The sequence below is a fragment of the Trichoderma reesei genome (assembly GCF_000167675.1).
Source record: "Trichoderma reesei QM6a unplaced genomic scaffold TRIREscaffold_1, whole genome shotgun sequence".
In the NCBI taxonomy this organism is placed as follows: Eukaryota; Fungi; Ascomycota; class Sordariomycetes; order Hypocreales; family Hypocreaceae; genus Trichoderma; species Trichoderma reesei.
Genome location: NW_006711148.1, coordinates 1,481,307 through 1,501,025, shown reverse-complemented (window position 1 = coordinate 1,501,025; position 19,719 = coordinate 1,481,307). Strand labels below are relative to the sequence as shown.

The 19,719-nt window shown below is 54.8% G+C and overlaps 8 protein-coding genes across 8 annotated transcripts; 4 read left to right on the top strand and 4 right to left on the bottom strand.

The window, feature by feature from the left end:
• Positions 1 to 47: 47 nt before the first annotated feature.
• On the bottom strand, positions 48 to 548 carry TRIREDRAFT_54686 (uncharacterized protein; the record flags this gene model as incomplete). Its single annotated transcript, XM_006961191.1, has 1 exon — positions 48 to 548. A coding segment is annotated over one exon (501 nt), but the record flags the coding sequence as incomplete, so codon positions are not given.
• A 688-nt stretch (positions 549 to 1,236) lies between these two features.
• On the top strand, positions 1,237 to 3,701 carry TRIREDRAFT_44035 (uncharacterized protein). Its single transcript, XM_006961015.1, has 2 exons — positions 1,237 to 1,854; positions 1,933 to 3,701. Exons 1-2 carry the CDS (start codon positions 1,344 to 1,346, stop codon positions 3,579 to 3,581), a joined length of 2,160 nt encoding a protein of 719 aa, XP_006961077.1. The 5' UTR covers positions 1,237 to 1,343; the 3' UTR covers positions 3,582 to 3,701.
• Positions 3,702 to 4,041: 340 nt separating this feature from the next.
• Positions 4,042 to 4,869, top strand: TRIREDRAFT_119724 (uncharacterized protein; the record flags this gene model as incomplete). The annotated part of the gene is made up of 2 exons (XM_006961612.1): positions 4,042 to 4,468; positions 4,577 to 4,869. The coding sequence occupies exons 1-2, from the start codon at positions 4,258 to 4,260 to the stop codon at positions 4,867 to 4,869; spliced, it is 504 nt and encodes a 167-aa protein (XP_006961674.1). The 5' UTR covers positions 4,042 to 4,257.
• Positions 4,870 to 5,236: 367 nt separating this feature from the next.
• Positions 5,237 to 5,695, bottom strand: TRIREDRAFT_32714 (uncharacterized protein; the record flags this gene model as incomplete). Its single annotated transcript, XM_006960967.1, has 1 exon — positions 5,237 to 5,695. A coding segment is annotated over one exon (459 nt), but the record flags the coding sequence as incomplete, so codon positions are not given.
• A 674-nt stretch (positions 5,696 to 6,369) lies between these two features.
• TRIREDRAFT_119723 (vesicle fusion protein) lies at positions 6,370 to 7,912 on the top strand (the record flags this gene model as incomplete). Its single annotated transcript, XM_006961611.1, has 4 exons — positions 6,370 to 6,399; positions 6,488 to 6,611; positions 6,753 to 7,065; positions 7,213 to 7,912. The coding sequence occupies 4 exons, from the start codon at positions 6,370 to 6,372 to the stop codon at positions 7,625 to 7,627; spliced, it is 882 nt and encodes a 293-aa protein (XP_006961673.1). The 3' UTR covers positions 7,628 to 7,912.
• Positions 7,913 to 8,211: 299 nt separating this feature from the next.
• Positions 8,212 to 10,360, bottom strand: TRIREDRAFT_1885 (uncharacterized protein; the record flags this gene model as incomplete). Its single annotated transcript, XM_006960863.1, has 5 exons — positions 8,212 to 9,296; positions 9,352 to 9,483; positions 9,550 to 9,623; positions 9,685 to 10,054; positions 10,123 to 10,360. The coding sequence occupies 5 exons, from the start codon at positions 10,358 to 10,360 to the stop codon at positions 8,212 to 8,214; spliced, it is 1,899 nt and encodes a 632-aa protein (XP_006960925.1).
• Positions 10,361 to 13,169: 2,809 nt separating this feature from the next.
• Positions 13,170 to 15,297, top strand: TRIREDRAFT_119721 (uncharacterized protein; the record flags this gene model as incomplete). The annotated part of the gene is made up of 3 exons (XM_006961610.1): positions 13,170 to 14,062; positions 14,123 to 14,605; positions 14,681 to 15,297. The coding sequence occupies exons 1-3, from the start codon at positions 13,258 to 13,260 to the stop codon at positions 15,295 to 15,297; spliced, it is 1,905 nt and encodes a 634-aa protein (XP_006961672.1). The 5' UTR covers positions 13,170 to 13,257.
• A 566-nt stretch (positions 15,298 to 15,863) lies between these two features.
• Positions 15,864 to 18,791, bottom strand: TRIREDRAFT_73940 (uncharacterized protein; the record flags this gene model as incomplete). The annotated part of the gene is made up of 4 exons (XM_006961190.1): positions 17,920 to 18,791; positions 16,834 to 17,796; positions 16,221 to 16,693; positions 15,864 to 16,154 (listed from the first exon to the last, which is right to left on the bottom strand). The coding sequence occupies exons 1-4, from the start codon at positions 18,719 to 18,721 to the stop codon at positions 15,864 to 15,866; spliced, it is 2,529 nt and encodes an 842-aa protein (XP_006961252.1). The 5' UTR covers positions 18,722 to 18,791.
• Between the last annotated feature and the right edge of the window lie 928 nt (positions 18,792 to 19,719).

Below are 19,719 nucleotides of genomic sequence, written 5' to 3'. Positions count from 1 at the left end.
CTTTTCTTTTGCGTTTCCTTTTTTTTTTTTTTTTTTTGCCTTCGTCCTTACGCCTCTTCGGACTCCGCCATGCCACCTGCAGCCCTCGCCCTCTTGAGCATGTCCTCCTCCCTCTTCTTCTCCTCCCTCAGCAGCCTCATGCGCTCGCGATCGACCTCTGCGTTCCTGCGCAGCGTCTCGAGGGCCTGCATCTCGGCGATTTCCTCATTTGTGGGCTGCAGCGGGACGGCGCGGGTCTCGGCCATGAAGAACTCGAGGATGTGGGAGGAGTGCTTGTTGGTCATGTCGATGTGGACGACGCGCTCGTCGGGGGTCGGGGGCTGGGCCTTGGAGAGGCCTGTCCGGGAGGAGGCGGGCTGAGCGGCGGCGATGGCTGAGGAGGAGGAGGAGGAGGAGGAGGAGGATGTTGAGTCGGGCTTGCGGAGGTAGATTGTCATTGTCGGGGGGTTTTGGTTCTGGTCGTGGCGGTTGACGATCATGGGGATGGCGGGGTTGTGGTATTTTAGGCGGGGGAGGTATTCTTTCCAGAATTTCCTGATTTGTGTGTTTTGTTAGACGTGTTGGCTTGATGTGAAGGTGAGAGGCCCGAGGGAGGAGAGGAGAAGAGAGCTAGAGGGCATCGTGTGGTTTAGAACGAACCTAGCTCCCATGTGGCCGCCTTTCAGGTGGATAGCAAAATCCATGTGTATCCGGGTGACGTCCGCCGGGAGGACTGCTGCACCGGGACCGCATTTGATGCTAATGAGCTGTTTTGAGAGAGTGCGTGTGTAAGTCGGGGTCGAGGTGTTCGTCTATGGGGGAAAGGAGTCTTCTTACTCTCTGCAATGAATATCTTGGTTAGCGACTTGACGGTTTGCTTTGGCGCATATATACGGGGATGTCAATTGGTTACCTTTCGGAGCAGATTCAACCGCTCTCCTAATGACCTCATCTTGGGCTCTGGCTGTTACGCCTCGACTGTTGCGAGGGCTCAATTTGCTGTCAAGGGGGTCGAATGCGCCAGCAATTATCGCAGCTTTCTCTCCTACGTCTTCATCCAAAGCCGTTCGCCGGTCCAGATGCAGAAAATCACACTGCGAAGCCGATTCAATCTTTGGCGGGCCGGCTAATCATCCGGACACCTTTTTTTTTTTTTTTTGGCTGATGGTGGGGTGAAACCACGCGACAGTATGTGGGGGGAAAGAAGGAAGGCGATTGTCAACTGCCAGAAAAACTGATTCTCTAGAAGTTCCGTTTTAGAAGGGCCCTGTTTTCTCAATTCATTTTTTCTTTTCTTTTTCTTTTTCTTCTACCATGATCTGTCGTTTCTAATCAACCAATTTTCCTGTCTATTTTCGGAGAATATGCATAGAGCGGTGACAGCTCGACTGCTCCGGCAGGCTCTGAGAGTAGGCGAAGCTGCGCCCTCAACGGGAGTGCCGCTGTATCTTTGTCCTGCAGTTGCCGGACTATCGAGCAAGCTCTCGAGTATAAGTCTGGGCGCAACAAGAAGCATTTGCCAACGGCGAAGAAACCACACCGAAGCGGTATTCAGCCACAACGATTCGAATCCGACGCCGGCAGTGCCTCAGCCATTGCAGAAGCCGGTGCGAAGACTGCCATTGACGTGTTCCGGCTGTGGCGCATTCACGCAGACCGAAGACCCAGACCTGCTTGGATACGTGGACGTGAGCAAGAGGAGGATAAGAGAATGGCTGCATCCAGTTGCGCGGCGGACAAGTCCCGTGGAGGGCGAAGAGGACAAGATTGTCAATGCTGCGCTGGAGTCTCTGGACCAGAGCAGGCTGAAGGAGCTTGGCTTGGACCCTGCGGCGCTTATCGAAGGCAATGAGCCTGAGAGTGTGCCCATCAACAGTACGAGACAGCTTCACCCCCCCGAGTTGAAATGGCATATTGCTAAAACCTTTGACGCAGTGACGCCACAGCAGAAAGCACCCGTTTGCGATCGATGCCATGACTTGCTGCATCACAGCACAAAGGGCGATACCGCCAAGCTCACAATGTTCCATCCCACCGTCGAGTCTCTGCGGGAGACGATCGAGGAGTCGCCTCACAAATACAACCACATATACCACGTCATCGATGCCGCCGACTTCCCCATGTCTCTCATCCCGCGACTCAACGTGCTGCTGGGCGACATTCCGCTGCGCACGCGCAACCGCCGCTCTCGAGCCGGCAAGTTTCAGAACGATCGCAAGACCGAGATGAGCTTCATCATTACCAGGGGCGATCTCCTGGGCCCGACCAAAGAGATTGTAGACTCCATGATGCCCTACTTGAAGGATGTTCTGCGCGACGCTTTGGGAAGGCTTGGTCAGCGCGTTCGCTTGGGCAATGTCAGGTGTGTCAGTGCGAGGCGGGATTGGTGGACCAAGGAGGTCAAGGAGGATGTCTGGAACCGCGGCGGTGCTGGATGGATGGTTGGCAAAGTCAACGTGGGCAAGAGCCAGCTCTTTGAGGCCATCTATCCCAAGGGCAGGATGGCCGAAAAGCCACAGCGCGCCAGTGTATCGACGTTTCCAAGAGGCTCGCCGGCAGCTTCCATGGCACCGGAGGACGCCTTGGCAGAAGACGAGAACTTGGCAACTGTCAACCTCGGATCTCTTCTTCCGCCTCCCCGGCCGGCTGAGAACTACCCGGACATGCCCATCGTTTCATCACTCCCTGGCACGACCGCATCTCCCATCCGAATTCCCTTTGGTAACGGCAAGGGGGAGCTGATCGATCTACCTGGGCTAGCGCGCAGTGATCTCGAGCTGTATGTGAAAGAAGAGCACAGGCAATCGCTCATCATGAAGAAGCGCATCGTTCCCGAGCAGGTCACTGTCAAGCCTGGGTCCTCGCTGCTCCTGGGTGGAGGCTTGATTCGAATCACGCCTCGAACACCAGACATGATCTTCCTCATGTACAACTTCACGCCACTTCACGAGCATCTCACGTCGACAGAGAAGGCCATCGCATTTCAGAACCAAACCCACCAATCGATTGGTCTCGAAAACATCACTCTGCCAGGAACCGGAGATAAGATGAAGCACGCTGGGACATTCAAATTGGACCACGATGTCACCAAGAAGAGGGCCGGGCCACTGACCAGAAAGAACGCTATCGGCCTGAGCGTCGACCAGCTACCATTCCGTGTGCTGTCAGTGGATATTCTTATCGAAGGCGTCGGATACGTTGAGATTGTAGCCCAGGTTCGCAAGCGGGCGTTGGAGCGCATACTGGAATCCCAGAATGCGCCAAAGGACGTTGAGCGAATCGCGATGCCGAAGGAGGAGCCGAAAGACACCAGCGACCCGTTTTCCAACATGTACAGCATGCGGAGAGACACCGCGGCCAATGACAGGGCCGCGGAGCCCAAGGTGCAGCTGCAGCCCCAGGAGTCAGCAGACTGGCCGGCCGTCGACGTTTACTCGCCGGAGGGCAAGTTTATTGGGTCGAGGAAGCCGATCAACGGCTGGCTGAACAACAAGCCACGCGAGCTGGCGGAGCACAAGAGGAGCCGGCCCAGGAGGAGCATGAAGGGGGCCAAGAAACTGGAGAAGCGGCGAGGGCGTGAGCGTGAGCGCCAAGGAGCTTGATTTGGGGGGTCGGTGTCACATGCCAGACATGAGGGAGGACATTGAAGATTGTTGGTGTTGTACGATAACGTGTCCATGATGAATGTATGCTGTGCACAGAAGTAGATTACGACCACACCCCATTTTTGTATGTATCAAGGCGGATAGACATGGCAATGAAAACTCACGATGGTCACTTGTTGGATAAAAAGGCACTGCATGCTTGAGCCAGCAAACATTCCGGAGCGTTCGAGCCCTTTTGGTAAGGTATCGAACAAACTGAAATCATACCAAGATTCTAAGGCTCAGTGACGCCACCTCTGCTTATTAAGTTGACAGCAGACAAACGTCGGCTTCGTTGTGCTGGGGAAATCGCGGGGCCGCTCAGACTTTCCGACTTGCCTGTTCCTGGCATCTTTCTAGGACCATCGATGACATCGTCGGAAAAAAATAAAAAAGACAGTTCAAGGCTTCGTCTCAGCAGAGTTCCCTTATCTGCTTTCCCTTCCAGCCTCATACGAACAATCTCTTTTCTTTCCCACCTATAAATACAAGAGACGTCTCCGCCATTCTTCTCTTTTCTACCTTCCCTGCGTCCAACAGACAGCTACTGCGGTCACGATCCAGAACATCGGAAGACGAGAAATCACCCGACGAATCTCCCCATTGGAAGAAAAGGACGCCCGCTACCACCACCATGTCGCAACAACAGGAGCGCAGAGCGCAGGCGCCCGCAGCGTCGCAAACAACCACAACCACAGCAGCAGATACGCCGCGATCAGAAACAACCGACAGCCAGCCCAGCGTGATCCTGCGCCTGCGGGGAGGCCACACGGCGAACGGCAGATCGGTGCAGTGGGCCGACGACGTTGTGGACAATGAGGGACTGGGTCGGAAAAGCTCAAAAGGTGCGTTCTCTCGTGTTGCGGAGATGCGATCAGGGCGACGGCGGCGGCGGCGGCGACAGCCAAGGGGAAGAAGGGACATTCGCGACTGACAGAAACTGTGATTTGTAGTGTGCTGCATATATCACCGACCCAAGGCGGTTGACGAGTCCAGCGACGAGTCGTCGTCGTCTGATTCTTCCTCGTCCGATTCGGATTCGGATTCGGAGGCCGGGTCTAGGGGCAAGAGGCCTGTCGGTGACGATCACGACTGCGGACATTCTCATGATCACGGGCATAGGCATCACCGTGGACGCGGCAATGGCGCAAGCGGCAAGAAGAAGAAGAGGGCGCCGAGCCCAAACGCCTACGAGAAGGTGCCAAAGTACAAGCCGAAGGAGACGGACAAGGAAGTGCCCAAGTAGCCTTCATATGGCCTCTACAAGATATGGCTTCTACAGGGTGTGCATGTCAAGGCTGGAGTTGGGAGTTTATCGGATCATTTTGGGTTCTGCGAAACCGGTTTTGTGAGGACATGGCTCGGTTTTTTTGTTAACTAGGCTGTTGGATGCGGGCATATTGATGCGGAACACATGGCGAGGCTATCTTTACATATTTCGGCTTCGGAAAAGGCGGGATTTTTATTGCTTCTCAGGGTATCAAGGCGGGACGTTACAATAACGGATGGAAATGGCGCAAAGTGTGCAGCTGGGCATACACTACACCAAAATGTATACCTTATCACACTGTCCAGTGAGAGAGAAATGATTCATCAATTCAAGGTTCTCCAGCCTCGGCCTTCTTCCCACTCTCAACAACAAAGTACTTGCCGGCTCTCCTTGACGCCGTCGCCAAGGCATCCCAGTTCTCGGCATCAGACTGAATGCGCTCCTTGACCTTTCGAGGCCGCTGATAATGGCCCACACGAACCTCTTTCGCCAGCACGTCCTTGAGGTCTTCCAGTCCTATGGTGATTTCCTTGATGGCGGCGTCTGTCTCGTCCCTGATGGCGCGAAGCGGTTCTACACCCTTTGTGTCGACCTTTTGCACGGCCCGTGCAAACTGCAGCTGGCTCTGGAGCGTCTCGATCATGGACTGCTCTTCGGCTGGGGATTTGGGTAAGGGCAGAGCGGAGAGGCGAAGAAGGTGATGTAGTTGAGCCGGTGTGATGGTTTCTGCCGCTTTTGTATCCGATTGTGGCGATTCAGATGGGAGGAGAGAGCTGACGGACCAGGTTGGTTTGGAGAGGATGTTTTGAGCTGTGGCGGTTGAGGATCTTCTTGTTGATAGAGGGGCGGATGTCGTCTTTGTTGGTCCGAGGCGGAGAGTTTGCCGCAAAGATACGCGGCATCTTGTGCAGAGTGACATTGTGTAGTGATAATCTCTAATTGCTGCTTTGTGAATAGGCGAGATGGAGGCTTCTGGAGCTTCAACAAAGTGTCGAATGGCTCAACAATAGACGGATGAGAATGGTGTGCATATTCTTTAACCATACTACAAGTATTACACGAGATATGAGTTCTCTCAAGTTGCAAGGTAGAACCAGAACTAACCCCAATGCGGAAGCATCGAGCACCAGCCACCAGCTGTAGCTGCGCCCCACCTCCCACTAGCCACTTCAGCGTCGTCATAGTGTCTCAAAGTCACGCCTAAACACACCCGCGGCACTCCCCTCCCTCTGAGTGCGCATCGGCCGCCAGCCATCAGTTACTGGGTACTTGTGCCGAAACAGAGCAGCAGCCAGCATCGCTTCCAGCGCCGTCTTCAGCTGTTGTCAGCGACTCTTCCGTCGTTATACTCAGTACCTCACCTACTACTTCGCACATACATGCACCAAGCGCCTCCCATACGCACAAACTACCTACCTACCTTAACTCACTTACACAGACACACACACGCAAACACACAGACGCCTTTCGATAACCATGGAGGATCCTCAGGCTCTGATCCAGCAGGTGCGCCGCTCTTCTTTATCGTAGCTACAGCCAGGTGGACGAGAGGCGAGGCTTGCTTGGGCTTGCTAACAAACGGGTGCAACGACAGGCCGAGAAGCTCGTGTCCAAGGGCAGCGGCGGCTGGAGCCTCTTTGGCGGCTCTGACGAGAAGTTCTGGGACGCCGCGCGACTATTCAAGGAGGCCGCTCAGGCATACGAGCGACAGGGACAAAGTGCGCCATCTTCCCTCCCCTCCCACCCTCCCATCTACCCCCCAAAAGCTTCACTCCGATGAAATACATGGTCAAGAAGCACATGCCAGAGTTCGATGCGCAAGTGGACTGACTCGTAGCTTTCTTTGTTCTGCAATCTAGACATCCAGGCCGGAAAGACACACGAGCGAGCCGCCGAAGTACGAGAGAAGAACCTCAAGGAGTTGACCGACGCCGCCGACAGCTACGTCGAGGCCTCCGACGCCTACCGAAGAGATGACCCCGAAGCCGCCATCCGGTGCAGAGAGCGGGCCTTTGCCCTGATCCAGCAGTCGACGAGCGAGAGCAAGCAGACGAGGATGTCGCGAGTCAAGGAGATCCTCGGTCAGATCTATGAGCATGACCTGAAGGACCTGAAGCGGGCGCGCGAAGCCTACAAGGAAGCTGCCGAGCGGCTACCAAAGGCGAGAGAACTGTGCGTTGTGCTCTTGATGCCCCCCCTCCCACCCAGTCGCTGTCGCAAGCAAGACAAACATGTGATCACTCTCTTTGTTTGAAAAGCGCTCTCATTGTCCAACTGATGGCTAACATACACCTCCTCCCCCCCCGTCCCCTACAACAGCAACGCCAACAAGCTCTGGACGCAGTACGCCGACCTCGCCGCCCTCGACGGCGACTACTACGGCGCCATCGAGACGTACGACCGCATCATCAACACCATGATCGGCAACGGCACCATGAAGTGGAGCCTCTCGACCTACTGCTTCAAGGCCGGCATCTGCCACCTCGCCACGGGCGACATGGTCGGCACCCGCCGCGCCGTCGAGTCCTACCGCCAAAAGGACCCCGAGTTCTCCTCTCAATACAAGTACAAGCTGCTCGAGGACCTGTGCAACGCCGTCGACAACCACAGCCAGGATGAGTTTAGCGAGCTGCTGTTCCAGTTCGACCGCACGAGCAGGCTGGAGCCTTGGATGACGGCGATTCTCATCAAGGTCAAGGATTCCATCGAGGCGCCGGATGATGAGTTTGCATAGATGGGGCTCAAGGGGAAAGAATGAAATGGAAGATGCAAACGCATGGATGCGATAGGAGAAGGAACAGGGAAGAGGTTGATGGGATACAGAGAGTGAGAGAGGGGGAGAGAGAGACGCAGGATGACTCAAAGGCGGACTCATTCTTTCACCTAGCTCTCTCTCTCTCTCTCTCTCTCTCTCCCTCGGGAACCTTGGTTTATCACACGGTCTCAACATTGCTGCCGCCTTTGTTTTGTCCGCCGTCAGGCAAATTAAAGTGTTACACACGCCCAGTTCAGGCTTCATGCCGTGGGTCATTGGCATATTCTTCGTGGGAGTCAGCTTTCGAAATTGAAACGAACAATTACTCGTCATCATTATCATCGTCTCTTTGAGTTTCATAACGGCTAAATTAATATACCCGGCATAGCGGTATAAGTCGTAAAAGGGCATCCTTCTCCAATGTGCTGCAACCAGCAGCTTCTCGAAACGCTATATCCCAAATGTCCCGGTGACCGAATATTCCCGTGGTTCATTCTACTGACCAACTCCAATCAATAATCCGGCAGACTACAAGTCTACTAGTACTACCCCTTGCCGATTCATTACGACTGCCAGGTGTCCTCCTTGACAACCTGCGTCACACAAGCCACCGCAGGAACCGTGTAAGTGTGGTTGGGATCACTCTCCCAGGTCACGGAGCCATCTTGGCCCACATTGATGTACTTGTACTCCACGACGTCTCCAGCCTCGAGGTTGACCGTCCCAATCCACAGGGGGTGGTTATCGGCATAGTTGACGGCGTCCAGAGCCACGGCGGCGCTCGTGCTCCAGTTGCCCAGGGCCGCGGCGTTGCCCGCCACCTTGACCGTCTGGCCAAACTGTGTCGACACGAGCTCGTGGAAGGTGACGGCCACGGAGGTTGGGGTCGCGCAGGGCAGGGGCGTGTAGGGAGTACCGGAAGGCACGCCAGGCTTGGGCGTCTGCGACGGAGGGAATGACGTGGCGGTGGGACGCGAGTAGGATCCGACCACGGACGCGCCGGAGCACGTCGAGGGGATCGTGCTAGCGCTGCTGTTGGCCCACGAGGGGGGCACGATGCCAGCCCGACGGGCCGTGGCTGTCAAGAACGAGGCGTACGACCACGTCAGGTGAAGCGCAGACAGCGGAGTGCCGCTGTTGCGGTCAAACTGCTCGGCCAGCGAACCGTCGGCGGGGACGTACTTGGCAGCCTCGCTGAGGAAGCCATCGGCGTATGTCGAGACGGCGTTGATGATGTTGGTAAAGGTCGAAGAGCTGCTGGAGTAGGTCCCGGCCGTCACGCCAGGAACAAGCTCCTGGAAGAAGGCCAGGGAGGTGGCGGTCACCGTGATGGAGCCCGTCTTCTTCCAGACGTAGATGGCATCGTACAGCTGCTCGGCAGCAGCAAATGTAGCAAGATACCAAGGGTTGCCGTTGTAGTACACATCCTCTGCATACCGGCCAATGGCGACGGCAGCACCGGCAGGAATGCCCTTGTTCACGCCGTAGATGGAGCGGAAGGAGTCGACAACAACCTTGAGGTTGGAGAGCGCTTTGTCACTGCATGGCTGGAAGGTGCCTGCGTCACAGCCAAGGTTGGGATCGAAGGTGTGGATGGAAGTCAGGACGGAGTTGACATCCTTGCCAGTCCTGCCCTCGTTGGTGTTGACTAGAGGCGAGCTATCAGTATTGGCCAATCTCATATAAACAGTGAAAAGACATACTGTTGGAGTCGACGTATCCACCAGACGACACCCAGAATCGTTGGAGAAAGCACAAAACCTGGGGAGCAACAGATGAATAAGCGCTTCCCGACTGGCCAAGAGTGGCAGCAAGAGTGGCGCCCTCGACAAGTGCTGTAGAGCTGGTCAGTAACAATGCTCATGTGCAGTAGCAGCGAATGTCGAGGATTTGCTTCATACCTCGGTGCTGGTTGGCAACAGTAAAGAATGAGCTCCCATTGACTTCTTCCCAGAGGTCAAAGCCGGTTTGGTTCCTGTGGTGGAGGCATTAGACACACAAGCAAAGACGTAATTCAAGAGCAAGCAAGCACTGACCAGTACTGGGCAACATAGTTGAGGTCGTTGCGCACAATAGGCCAGATGACGTTGGACACAGTCGACTGATAGTTGTTGTTGATGAGCCACTTTGAGTATCCAATCAAGGCAATGGCTCGCAGAGCTGGGCCATCCCGCTGCGGTCGACCCCAGTTGCCGGTGAAAGGCTTCAGGGTCAACTCAAACTTGGGCTCGCCGAGACCAGAGCCGTCCGCGAGGGAGCCCGAGGGGTTAGAGAGGCCCTGGAGAGTGACCTGGGCAGTAATGTACTGCTCGATGCGGCGCTGCAGGCCCGCATCGTACGTTTCGGTGAAGCGGTCGATGAGGTTCTTGAAGACAAGAGCGCTATCTCGCGTCCACATGTAATAGTCTGTCTCAGTCTCAGCACGCGGTCCACTTCTCGGCGATATATGATATGGTTCATCAAGGCCAACTTACAGTCCGGGTCAATTGTGCTGGGAGATGCAATCACCGCACCAGCTGATGTGCCGAATGCACGGCATCCATCAGGACCAACATTGCAAAGAAGATTGTTCAGTGCAATAGGCGTCTCGGTGCTGATGAAGTCGTCAACAGACCTCTTGGTGACGTCGGACAGACCGCTTGATCCTGGTCTTCCCAGGACCTTTTGAACGGCAACGGAGCCGAGCAGCACCGCAGTCGACAGGACGTGCATGATGGGCGGAATGAAGGAGGATGTGTGAGAGGAAGCGTTGAGAGAGAGAGCCGATGCCGAGTGGCTCATGGCCAGGTCCATGGCGAAGGCGGGCATCTTTTTATTATGCCGATGCCCCCAGTCGGAGCGCCTGTCGCAGTAACAGCAGCAGCAGCAGGCGACGACGGCTTCGTCTTGCCGACTTTGTCCAGTGATTCGCGCGTAGATGCTACTCAAGCGCTCAAGACTGAGCTTCTTCCGACTCGGACCGACGACAAAAGGTCTGCAGGGCCAAGAGAGGAAGTGTGGACCGTCCCCATGGGGAACTGAGGGCCAAAATGCTGCGAAAGGGCCGAATTCTCCGGGGCCCAAGTGCCGCGACGGGCGGTGCAATGGTCGACAAAGAGAAAGGCACAACCGAAGGCTGCGGAGTAGGAACCAGTAGCGCTCGGAATGAGGAAGAAGGGGGGAAGAGAAAGAGGGAACAGGTGGCAACGCAACGGCAGGGGAAAGCAATATCCACGAGATGGTGTTGTGACGGCAAGGATCTTCAACTAACGGACTTCACCGTCTTCGTCGTCGTCGTCGTCGTCGTTGACGTCGTTCGCCTTCTCCTCTGCTTCTGTTGAGCCGGGGCTGGCTGAAAATAAGACAGTCGACCTTCTTCTTTTCCTCTCTCTCGCTCGCTCTCGCCGCTGTCCTGCTCCGGGCCCGGCAGCCCTTTTCAATCGTCTCGCCGGCCAGGATCAGCCTCCTGCTGCTCGGAGAGATCCGACAAGTCGGTGATGCGGTCTCGGGTGGCAGCGGATGGCCAGCTGATGCCCGCCAGGGCACGGCCCAATCATGCCCGCCGTCTTGCTGCTCTGCCTGGGCCAAGATTGCCAGCGTGACGAGCTAGACTCAGATGCCGGGATGCGTCAGGCGAATGGGCTGGCAACGCGTCATTAGTCACGCTGTCAGGAGAACATGCGCAGCTAATCGGGGGAGGGAGGGGAGGCGACGAGGCAGGGAGACGAGTGGGCTGGAAGAGCAGGATGGGCATGATGATGACGGGGGGGGGAGCCCAGCCTCGGCTTAACGGGATTCTCGCTCGTCTTCGTACCGTCAAGCGTCAACCACCGCTTCTCAACCGCTCTGCTCTCGTCTGCTTGCTTCAACAGGCCCCGGCCAGGGCAGACAAGGGGCTGCTCCGCATTCTGCCTCTGCCAACTCCCGCCCCGTGGGGGCAGAAGCGCAACGAAGTGCGGGATCCTGGTTGCGATGGAATGACCAGGTTCCCGTCCACTAACCGCCTAGCCTCCGGTGCTAGATACATACTGACTAGGTGGTATTAGTAGTAGTAGTCGCCCTACCCTAGAATCGCCCGCTGAAATCTGCATCTCTGCATCGACAATGCCGGGACTTTTGCGGGCAATTTTGCATTGAGAAGCCAAGCCCAAGCCCATGTTTGCTGCGTATGGATGTAGTAGTGCCATGAATCGGTAACGGGATCTGCTCAGCAGCTTCCAGCATCCCTCAGGTCCAAATTGGGTGTGGCGAAATGACGCCGAGTCGGCGTTACTGCATGTGCTCAGGAGCTGAGCTGGGTTTCACAAGCAACCGAGGACTCGTGATGACAGCTGTGCAGTAATACTAGTAAAACAGTAGGATTGTGGGCTAAGATCTTCACATGTAAGGTAGGACGAGCTGGTGGGTCTCGATTTTTGGCCCAAAATAGGTACAGATGTCAAGACGTTGCGTGGCTCTGCTTCTACATGTCCTCGTCACTTGTACTCACCCATGCCAGGAGGAGAGTCTCCTGGATTAATATAGAGATGCATGACGATGGGGATAAAAGGGCCGTAGCCACAGGCATCAATGCATCATCGTACTTTATCACAGACAAGCTTTCTCCCCGTCTGGACGTAGAGATCCACATGCACTGCAAGACAAGGGATGGATGGGCATGATCAAAGACATCAAAGCAAAACAGTCAACTTTGAAGCTACGAGGTAGTATTGCCTATGTAGCACCAGGTGTGTTGTTCTCGACATGAGACGCAGCAAACTGACATCATGCAGGCTTTACTCGTGTCATAATATCGGACAGAGTCCCAGGAGGCTGGACGCGGCCATGACAGTCACGAGGCATCGACTCCGTAAGCAGTCTCCAACCAACCCCACCAGCCAGGAGAATTCTGATATCTGACATGGTCGGTTCGTCGGGCTTTTACTTGAAGATTCCATTGACTGGCGTCGTACAATGAATCATCCTTCCTTCGGCGCAGCTAGTCAGATGGCGTTGCCTGGGTCAGAAGCCCAAGACGAGGCTCGGCTCAAACTGCCACCGCAAACATTGCTACTACCAAACACCAGCATCGATAATATGTAGGCAACCCATGGTTTTCCTCAACCTCACCGGCCGACGGCCTTGGAAAAAAGGGTTGGAATATGGGGCCCCCGAATCCTCCAGCCACAACACTCAAGCCGTCTTGCGACAGCGAATGAGGCAGCCGGAGGCCGGCTTGTTCTTGGACCTGTCGATAGGATGATTGACACCATAGCAAGTTGATGGCTCCATGGAGTTATCGAGCTGCAGAGCAGTCGACCCTGACGCGTGAACGCAGGGGACCGCAAAGCACAGATCCGTTGTTTGTTGAGAAGGAAGGAAAAGAAAGAAGAAAATTTCACGATCCGGCGTTATATGGAGTCGCAGGGAAAAATTACATGGTGGAGACAGTCACGTGCCGACGATAGCATATCGGAGAAACTGATATCGCCCGCGATAAGCTGCAACAAGCTTAGCAGTAGTAGTATCATCATATCAGGCTCCATCGCATCAACAACCTAGAAGTCACTGCTTCTACGTTAACTCTCTCCCCGTGCTCGTCACCTTGACCGGCATTCCCCCATCTTTTGCCCGACCAGATAGCGACCAAAATGGACGCGGCAACGATCGAAGAGACGAACCGAATCCGGATATCGCTGGGCATGAAGCCCTTGCCGGTACCCGGAGCCGATCCAGCGCCCCAAACCGCGACGTCAGAGGAAGAGGAGCCCGGAAGCACCGTCGAGAGTCGCCAGGCGCAGGCGTATGACAACTACAAAAAGCTCCAGGAGGAAGAGGCAGCCAAGAAACGACGCGAAGAAAAGGCTGCCGCCGTGCGAAAAGCCCGTGAAAAAGCCCAGCGGGCTGCTATTCTCGCAGGGAAGGGGCTCGGCGAGGAGGAGCAAGCAGACCTGGATGCGAAGTCCTGGCTGTTGGGCCAAAAGAAGAGACAGAAGAAGATTGACAAGGCACGGAAGCTGGAGGAGGAGCTTGCTGCGGCAGAAGCTGCCGCGGCTGCTGCCATACAGTATACCTCCAAAGACCTCGCAGGCATCAAAGTTGCACACGACTCGACCGCCTTTCTGGACGGAGACGAACAGATCCTTACTTTGAAGGACACGACGATTGACGAGAACGAAGAAGAGGGCGATGAGCTTGAAAACCTGAACCTTAGAGAACAAGAGAAGCTCACGGAGAGGCTCGACCTCAAGAAGAAGCTGAAAGGCTACAACCCCAATGACTACAACGACGGCGAAGGCACCATACTGGCACAGTATGACGAGGAGATTAACGGCAAAAAGGCGAAAAAGTTTACTCTTGATGACGATGGAGCCATCGCTGAGCTGTCAGATATCCTCGGCCAGCCAGAGCGGAAAGCAAAGAAGATTCAGTCAATCAGCCTTGATGATATCATAGGTATGTATCGTTCTCCCTTACCCTGCTCCCGTGGAAGCAACTCTAACAGTGCTGTTCTAGATGGCGATGCTGCACCTTCATCCGACTACCTTGCTCCATCAGAGATCAAGGTGAAGAAGCCCAAGAAGAAGAAGGGCAACAAGGGCACCAGACAAAAACAGCTTGACGAGGATGACATCTTCCCTATCGAACCTGCTCCAGTGGATGCCGGTGCCATGGATGTTGATACGAAAGATGCCTCCATACCCACCAAACGGAAGGCTACTACAGATGACTTTGCAGACGACGATGATCTCCAAGCATCACTAGCAATCCAACGAAAGAATGCGCTGAAAAAGCGCAAGAAGACACGGCCTGAAGATATTGCGAAGCAGCTCAAAGAGGAGGAAGAGCAGCCTGAAGAAGCTCCAAGTGGAGGCCTAGTTATCGGCGAGATCTCCGAATTCGTTGCGGGGCTGAGCAAGCCAGACGAGGACGATCGCCATGCAAGGAGGCAGAAACAGGCCACAAAAACTCCCGAACCCGAGGATCGCCATATGGGCGGTCAAGGCGAGGATGCAGAGATGGATGAATACGCGGCGGAACACCAGGAAGCCCTTGCCGCTGCACAGCAAGAAGAAGAGGAGAGGACTCGAAAACGCGAAGAGAATGAAGCAGCAGGTATCGCAGATGAAAAGACCGTTGGAGAAGGCATGGGCGCTGCTCTTGCTCTGCTTCGGGAGCGAGGCCTCATCGATTCCTCTTCCAAGAGCGGAAGCTACGAAGACTTCAAGGCGCGCGAAGAATTCCTTGCTAAGAAGCGAATACTGGAGACGGAATTGGAAGAGCAAACCCGACATCAGAGAGAGCGCGACAGGATGAGCGGCAGACTGGACCGCATGTCCGTCAGGGAGAGGGAGGAATGGGCCCGTCAGCAGAACACTCACCGCGACCACCAGCAGTCGAAGCGGCTGGCCGAGCTGTTCAACGCGACGTACAAGCCCAACGTCGAGCTCAAGTACGTCGACGATCACGGCCGGAGGCTGGACCAGAAGGAGGCCTTTAAGCATCTGAGCCACCAGTTCCACGGAAAGGGCAGCGGCAAGGGCAAGACGGAGAAGCTGCTCAAGAAGATTGAGGACGAGAAGCGGCGCGAGGCCCAGAGCATGTTTGACGCGAGCCAGAATGCGGGCATGAATCTGGCGACGGCGCAGCAGCTCAAGAAGCGCAGGGAGGCCGGAGTGCGGCTCGGCTAAAGGTTCATGGGCCGCCATGATTTTTGTGTGTCCATCTTCTGTGATACGATTCCATTCCCGGGAGGCCTACAATGATCCGCCTCTGCCTCTGCACTGATTCACTGATAATACCGCTGGTTTGGGCATTTTCGTTAGGGATAACTTATAGAACCAAAGGTGCATATTCCTTTTTCTTGTTGTGCTTTCTCTCTCTTTCTTGATGTGCTTGCTGACACTTTCAGAGTCGGTCTCGACGTGGTCAACCTACTCCAGGTTTGTCACCCTTGGGCCCTCCGTTTCCGTTGTGAGATGTCATGTTGGCGGCCTAATTCATTGTAGCGATGTGCATGTTCAATCGTAGTCTTATGACCTCCCAAGCTCCATGTTTACTTGTAGACTTGTAGACTTAAACTGGCGAATATGCGTGTATCATTGTATGTTCCATGTAGGGATTGCTTAAACCATCAACCTGCAGGCCAGAACGAACAAAAATAGTAATCAATCTCAGAACTAATCAAAAGAAAAAATTCAAACGCTCCCAAATCAGATGCTGTAAATGAGTGTCATGAAAAGAAAAGATGTACCGTCTATATCCTGACCCTAGCTCCAATACCTCGTCCTTCATAATGAATAGTCTCTATCCAATTTCCTATCCTGAGGGTTGCCTCTGCCTTGGCATCCAGCTTCAACGAGCCGTCCATTGCGTCAATCAGCTTGTCGTAGCCGATGCTATCGGTCGACCAGATGACGGGGAGACGCGGGGTCTCCGTCACCCCTGGAAGCGCGTCGAACGGCTCATCGTAGAGGATGTGGCCGACAGGTTCTGTATGGTTGTAAAATGCCGTAGCGTTTATTCTTTCGATATGTATAATGTTGTGCTTGAGCGGGGATGCGAGGCTGAAGGTGGCCGTGGAGGAGAAAACATGAAAGACGGCGTCCCTCACAAAGTTCTTGCCCTGATCCCTGCCGCTTTCGTCGCCTGGTAGCTTGAGTCGGGGCGTTGGCAGTGAGACGTTGAACTTGGAGAGCGCCTCGCCAATGATGGGTACCCCAGGAATGCTACCTTTGTGAGATTTAAATGTGAGTGTTGTGTTCTTGCCTGAAACATAGTTGGAGAGTAGTTGCACAGCAGCCTTGTGGCTCTCTTCTCCGCCCAGAGATGTTGGATCCAAGGTGGCGAAGACGGCCAGGTCTGAGTTGTTCCCCAGCTGCACGTCCAGGTCTTTGACTGTAACCTCCCCAATTAACAGCTCCCCGTGGTAAACATGGACATTTGCCAGGGGAATAGAAGCCGTGTAAGGCGTTGGGTTGTTTATGTTGACCGACGCTTGCATGTGAACAGCGTGTTTCGTTGTGTTGAGAATGACCAGATTGGAGACACGGGGATTCATTTTCGTAAGCGATTTACCAGGAAGCTCTGTTCCAGTTTGTTAGCAGAGCTGCCCTTGGGCGCCTTGTGAGGCGAACCACAATCGTACCTTCAACAGAGTAGAAGAGATACGTCATGCCACCTTCACAAGCGTGCCACGCAAGAGAATTACCAAGGCGAAGACAGACGTTTTACTGGAATCTTGCCCTTTGCAGGAACATCTCTGAAGACCAAGTCTCCGAGCACAGTCGAGACTTTGATGTCGACAAGGGCCTCAACGTCGAGGAGAATATCCTCGTCACCGAGCAGAAGCTCTCCCATCACGTCACTGAAGACGTCCCCATCAGTAATGTCGAGAGGGACATTGGTGATGCGGGACGTGATCTGGAGCAGTGCTTTCTCGTCTTCGGGATCCGTGGTCTTGCTCGAGTGGGCCTTTTGCCATCGTTCCACGTTAAGTTCGCCGAATTTCTTGCCTTCATAAAAGATGTCGCCGGTGGCTCGGAGGTTGTTAACGCCAATATCCAGATTCAGTTCAGAAGGAAGCTCGGCGATGATTTCGATTGTTCCGGACACTCGGGGCTTTGAGTTCGGGTCGTTGGGGTCCGCGAAGGGGCTTGGTAGCTTGAAGTCGACATCCGTAAGAGAAAGGTTTCGAATAGCATCGTCGAATGACCGCCCCGGGAAGCTGATCGGCACAGTGACGCTGCTGAAGAAGGATCTCAGCCACTCTGGGACGTCCGACTTGTCCGAGTCCTGGCCACGGACGAAGATCTGGGCGTCTTCACCATGCATGTAACGCTTGAAGAAGTTGTCCAGAGGTGACATCTTGGTCATGGGACAGGCACGAGTAAGCTTCTCGGGTATATCGTTGATGAGGCCGACGGCATCAACGGTAACATTAGCATGCGGCTCCACATCGATTGGCTGAGTGACGGCAGTGGCCACCATGATATAGGACTCGGAAGGGTCACAGTTGGGCACGAGGATGTCAAAGGCAAGTTGCGGAACGGTGAGGCCGATTGGATGGTCGTTGTATGCGATGATGGAGGCATTCGCACCAACGGCCATCCGTCCACCATCACCAGCGGGCACATCGTGGATATTGAGGCGGTCAATCTTGTACTCGGGCAGAGAAGGAATTTGGTTGGCTGTAATCAAATTAGCTCAGGGTCCATTTGGGAAAACAAATATATCAACAGCAATCTCTTCTTTTCACATTATTGTCTTTTCTCCAAAATATAACAAAGCAAAGGAGCGGTAGAGGGATTGACCTTCAAAGACCATTGACTCGACAATCTCGTGCGTCCCAAGGGGCAGAATGCCAGTCTTGAGACGAAGCGAGGCCGCGCCGGTCACCTTGACCTGCTGAAGCTTGCCATCTAACCAGTCGTTGGCAATCTGACGTAAGCTTTCAGCATCTCCAGGACTGAGATCAGCGACAAAGTCCAGCACGGTAGTCTTCCCATCGACCAGATTGATGCTCAATGGGGGCACAACCGCAGAGCCCAGCAGAGCATTGTCGTAGTTTGGCAGATGCACGCGAACGCTCGTCTCTTCCGTATCGATCTTCCTCACAAGGCTCGTGGCTAGCCGGCCGAGGCGTCTGGCAGTACCGTCTCTGACTCGTGAGCCATCAAGCTTGAAACTAGCTTGGATTCGTGCGCGAATTCCATCTGGAGTGAGAGACTCGAGAGCCAATCCGGTTGGTTCGAGGACGGCAGCGGTCTCGGCGTACGACTTGACGGCAGGAGGGACGAGGAAGCCAAGGACCATGACCACAATGGTGAGGGCAGCCAGGATGGCAATGGCAATGATGGAGGGCCATCGTAAGCGGCTTTCCGACTTCGGTGGCGATCTGTTCAAGCTGTCCCTCTCGCCTTCTTCGTTCTCTGGATGGTGGTTGTCGTCACCGGAAAGTAACGGCGAGGACTCAGTCACGGGCTCCTGCTCGGTGCCGGACGAGAGCAGGGGAGACGTCTCGGAAGCCTCCGGCGCCTCATTGTCCAGTGTAGAGCCGTTTGCAGCGCCACGAGACGGTTTGGCGAAGCTCACGGCGACCCGGAAATCAGGCATGGTGAGCCGCGAGCTGGGTCGGATCAAGTAGACGGCTGTAGGAAGCGATCCCTCGCCAGGCGTCGTCGCCTTCCGCTGGAGCCCAGATCGGACGTCTCTGCTCTATCGAGCGCCAGGCGTGAGAATTCGGAAATTGGATATTGTCGATGAAGATGCAGGGATAAAGGTTGATGCAGGACGAGCTGCCCAGATGCGTTTAGATGCGTCGACGGCCACAGATTGAGGGCGGATTTATTGTGGCTCGCTGATGTCGTCGTCACCATGGAGTGATAGGAGTGGAGCAGAGAGCGTCGATACCGCTGGGCAGGTACGGAGACGGATCAAGTACGCAGACGGCGCACGTGCTTGGCGCGATCTCATTGGGTGGCGAACTGCATATCTGCTGAGTCATGCATCTTCAACCCTCCCGAGCCTCCATCTCCTGGGTATCCCGCACTTGGTACCTGCGTACAGTAGGTACCTGGGTAGGTGCTGCTTTGCCTCTTTGCCCGCGTCTGCCTACCACACAAGTTGAGCCGCTGTTAACACGGTACCGATGCTAGTCCAGGGGCTAGCGCTTGCGTCTTGCAAGATACGAATGTCACTGAAACTCTATCCGGAGGTGCTAGTCCTAGAAGGGACTGGTAAGTGAGGAGCACTTAAAGCCACTTCCCACACCTTCTCCAGCTTCCCGGACCTCAACAACCGACCAAGACGTGTATCATCACTGGAATCTTGTCCAAGACACGTTATGACCAGGCCGTCCCGAACTTGATGATCTGCTACCACTGTCAGTGTCTTACCAACAAGATCAAGGCATCTTGGAGGATATCAACCTGCGTTGCGTTGAGACGCTGCGGTTGAAAGGGGTTTGAGCTTGGAGCTCATGTGATACAAGAGCTCTCCTCGTCAACTCGCCATCGTCATCATCTCATCGCCGAATGACTTATATCGCCATAACTTGCCGCTTGATGCCCACATCTCGTTATGTCTCTTTTCTACTGATCACACAACACTTG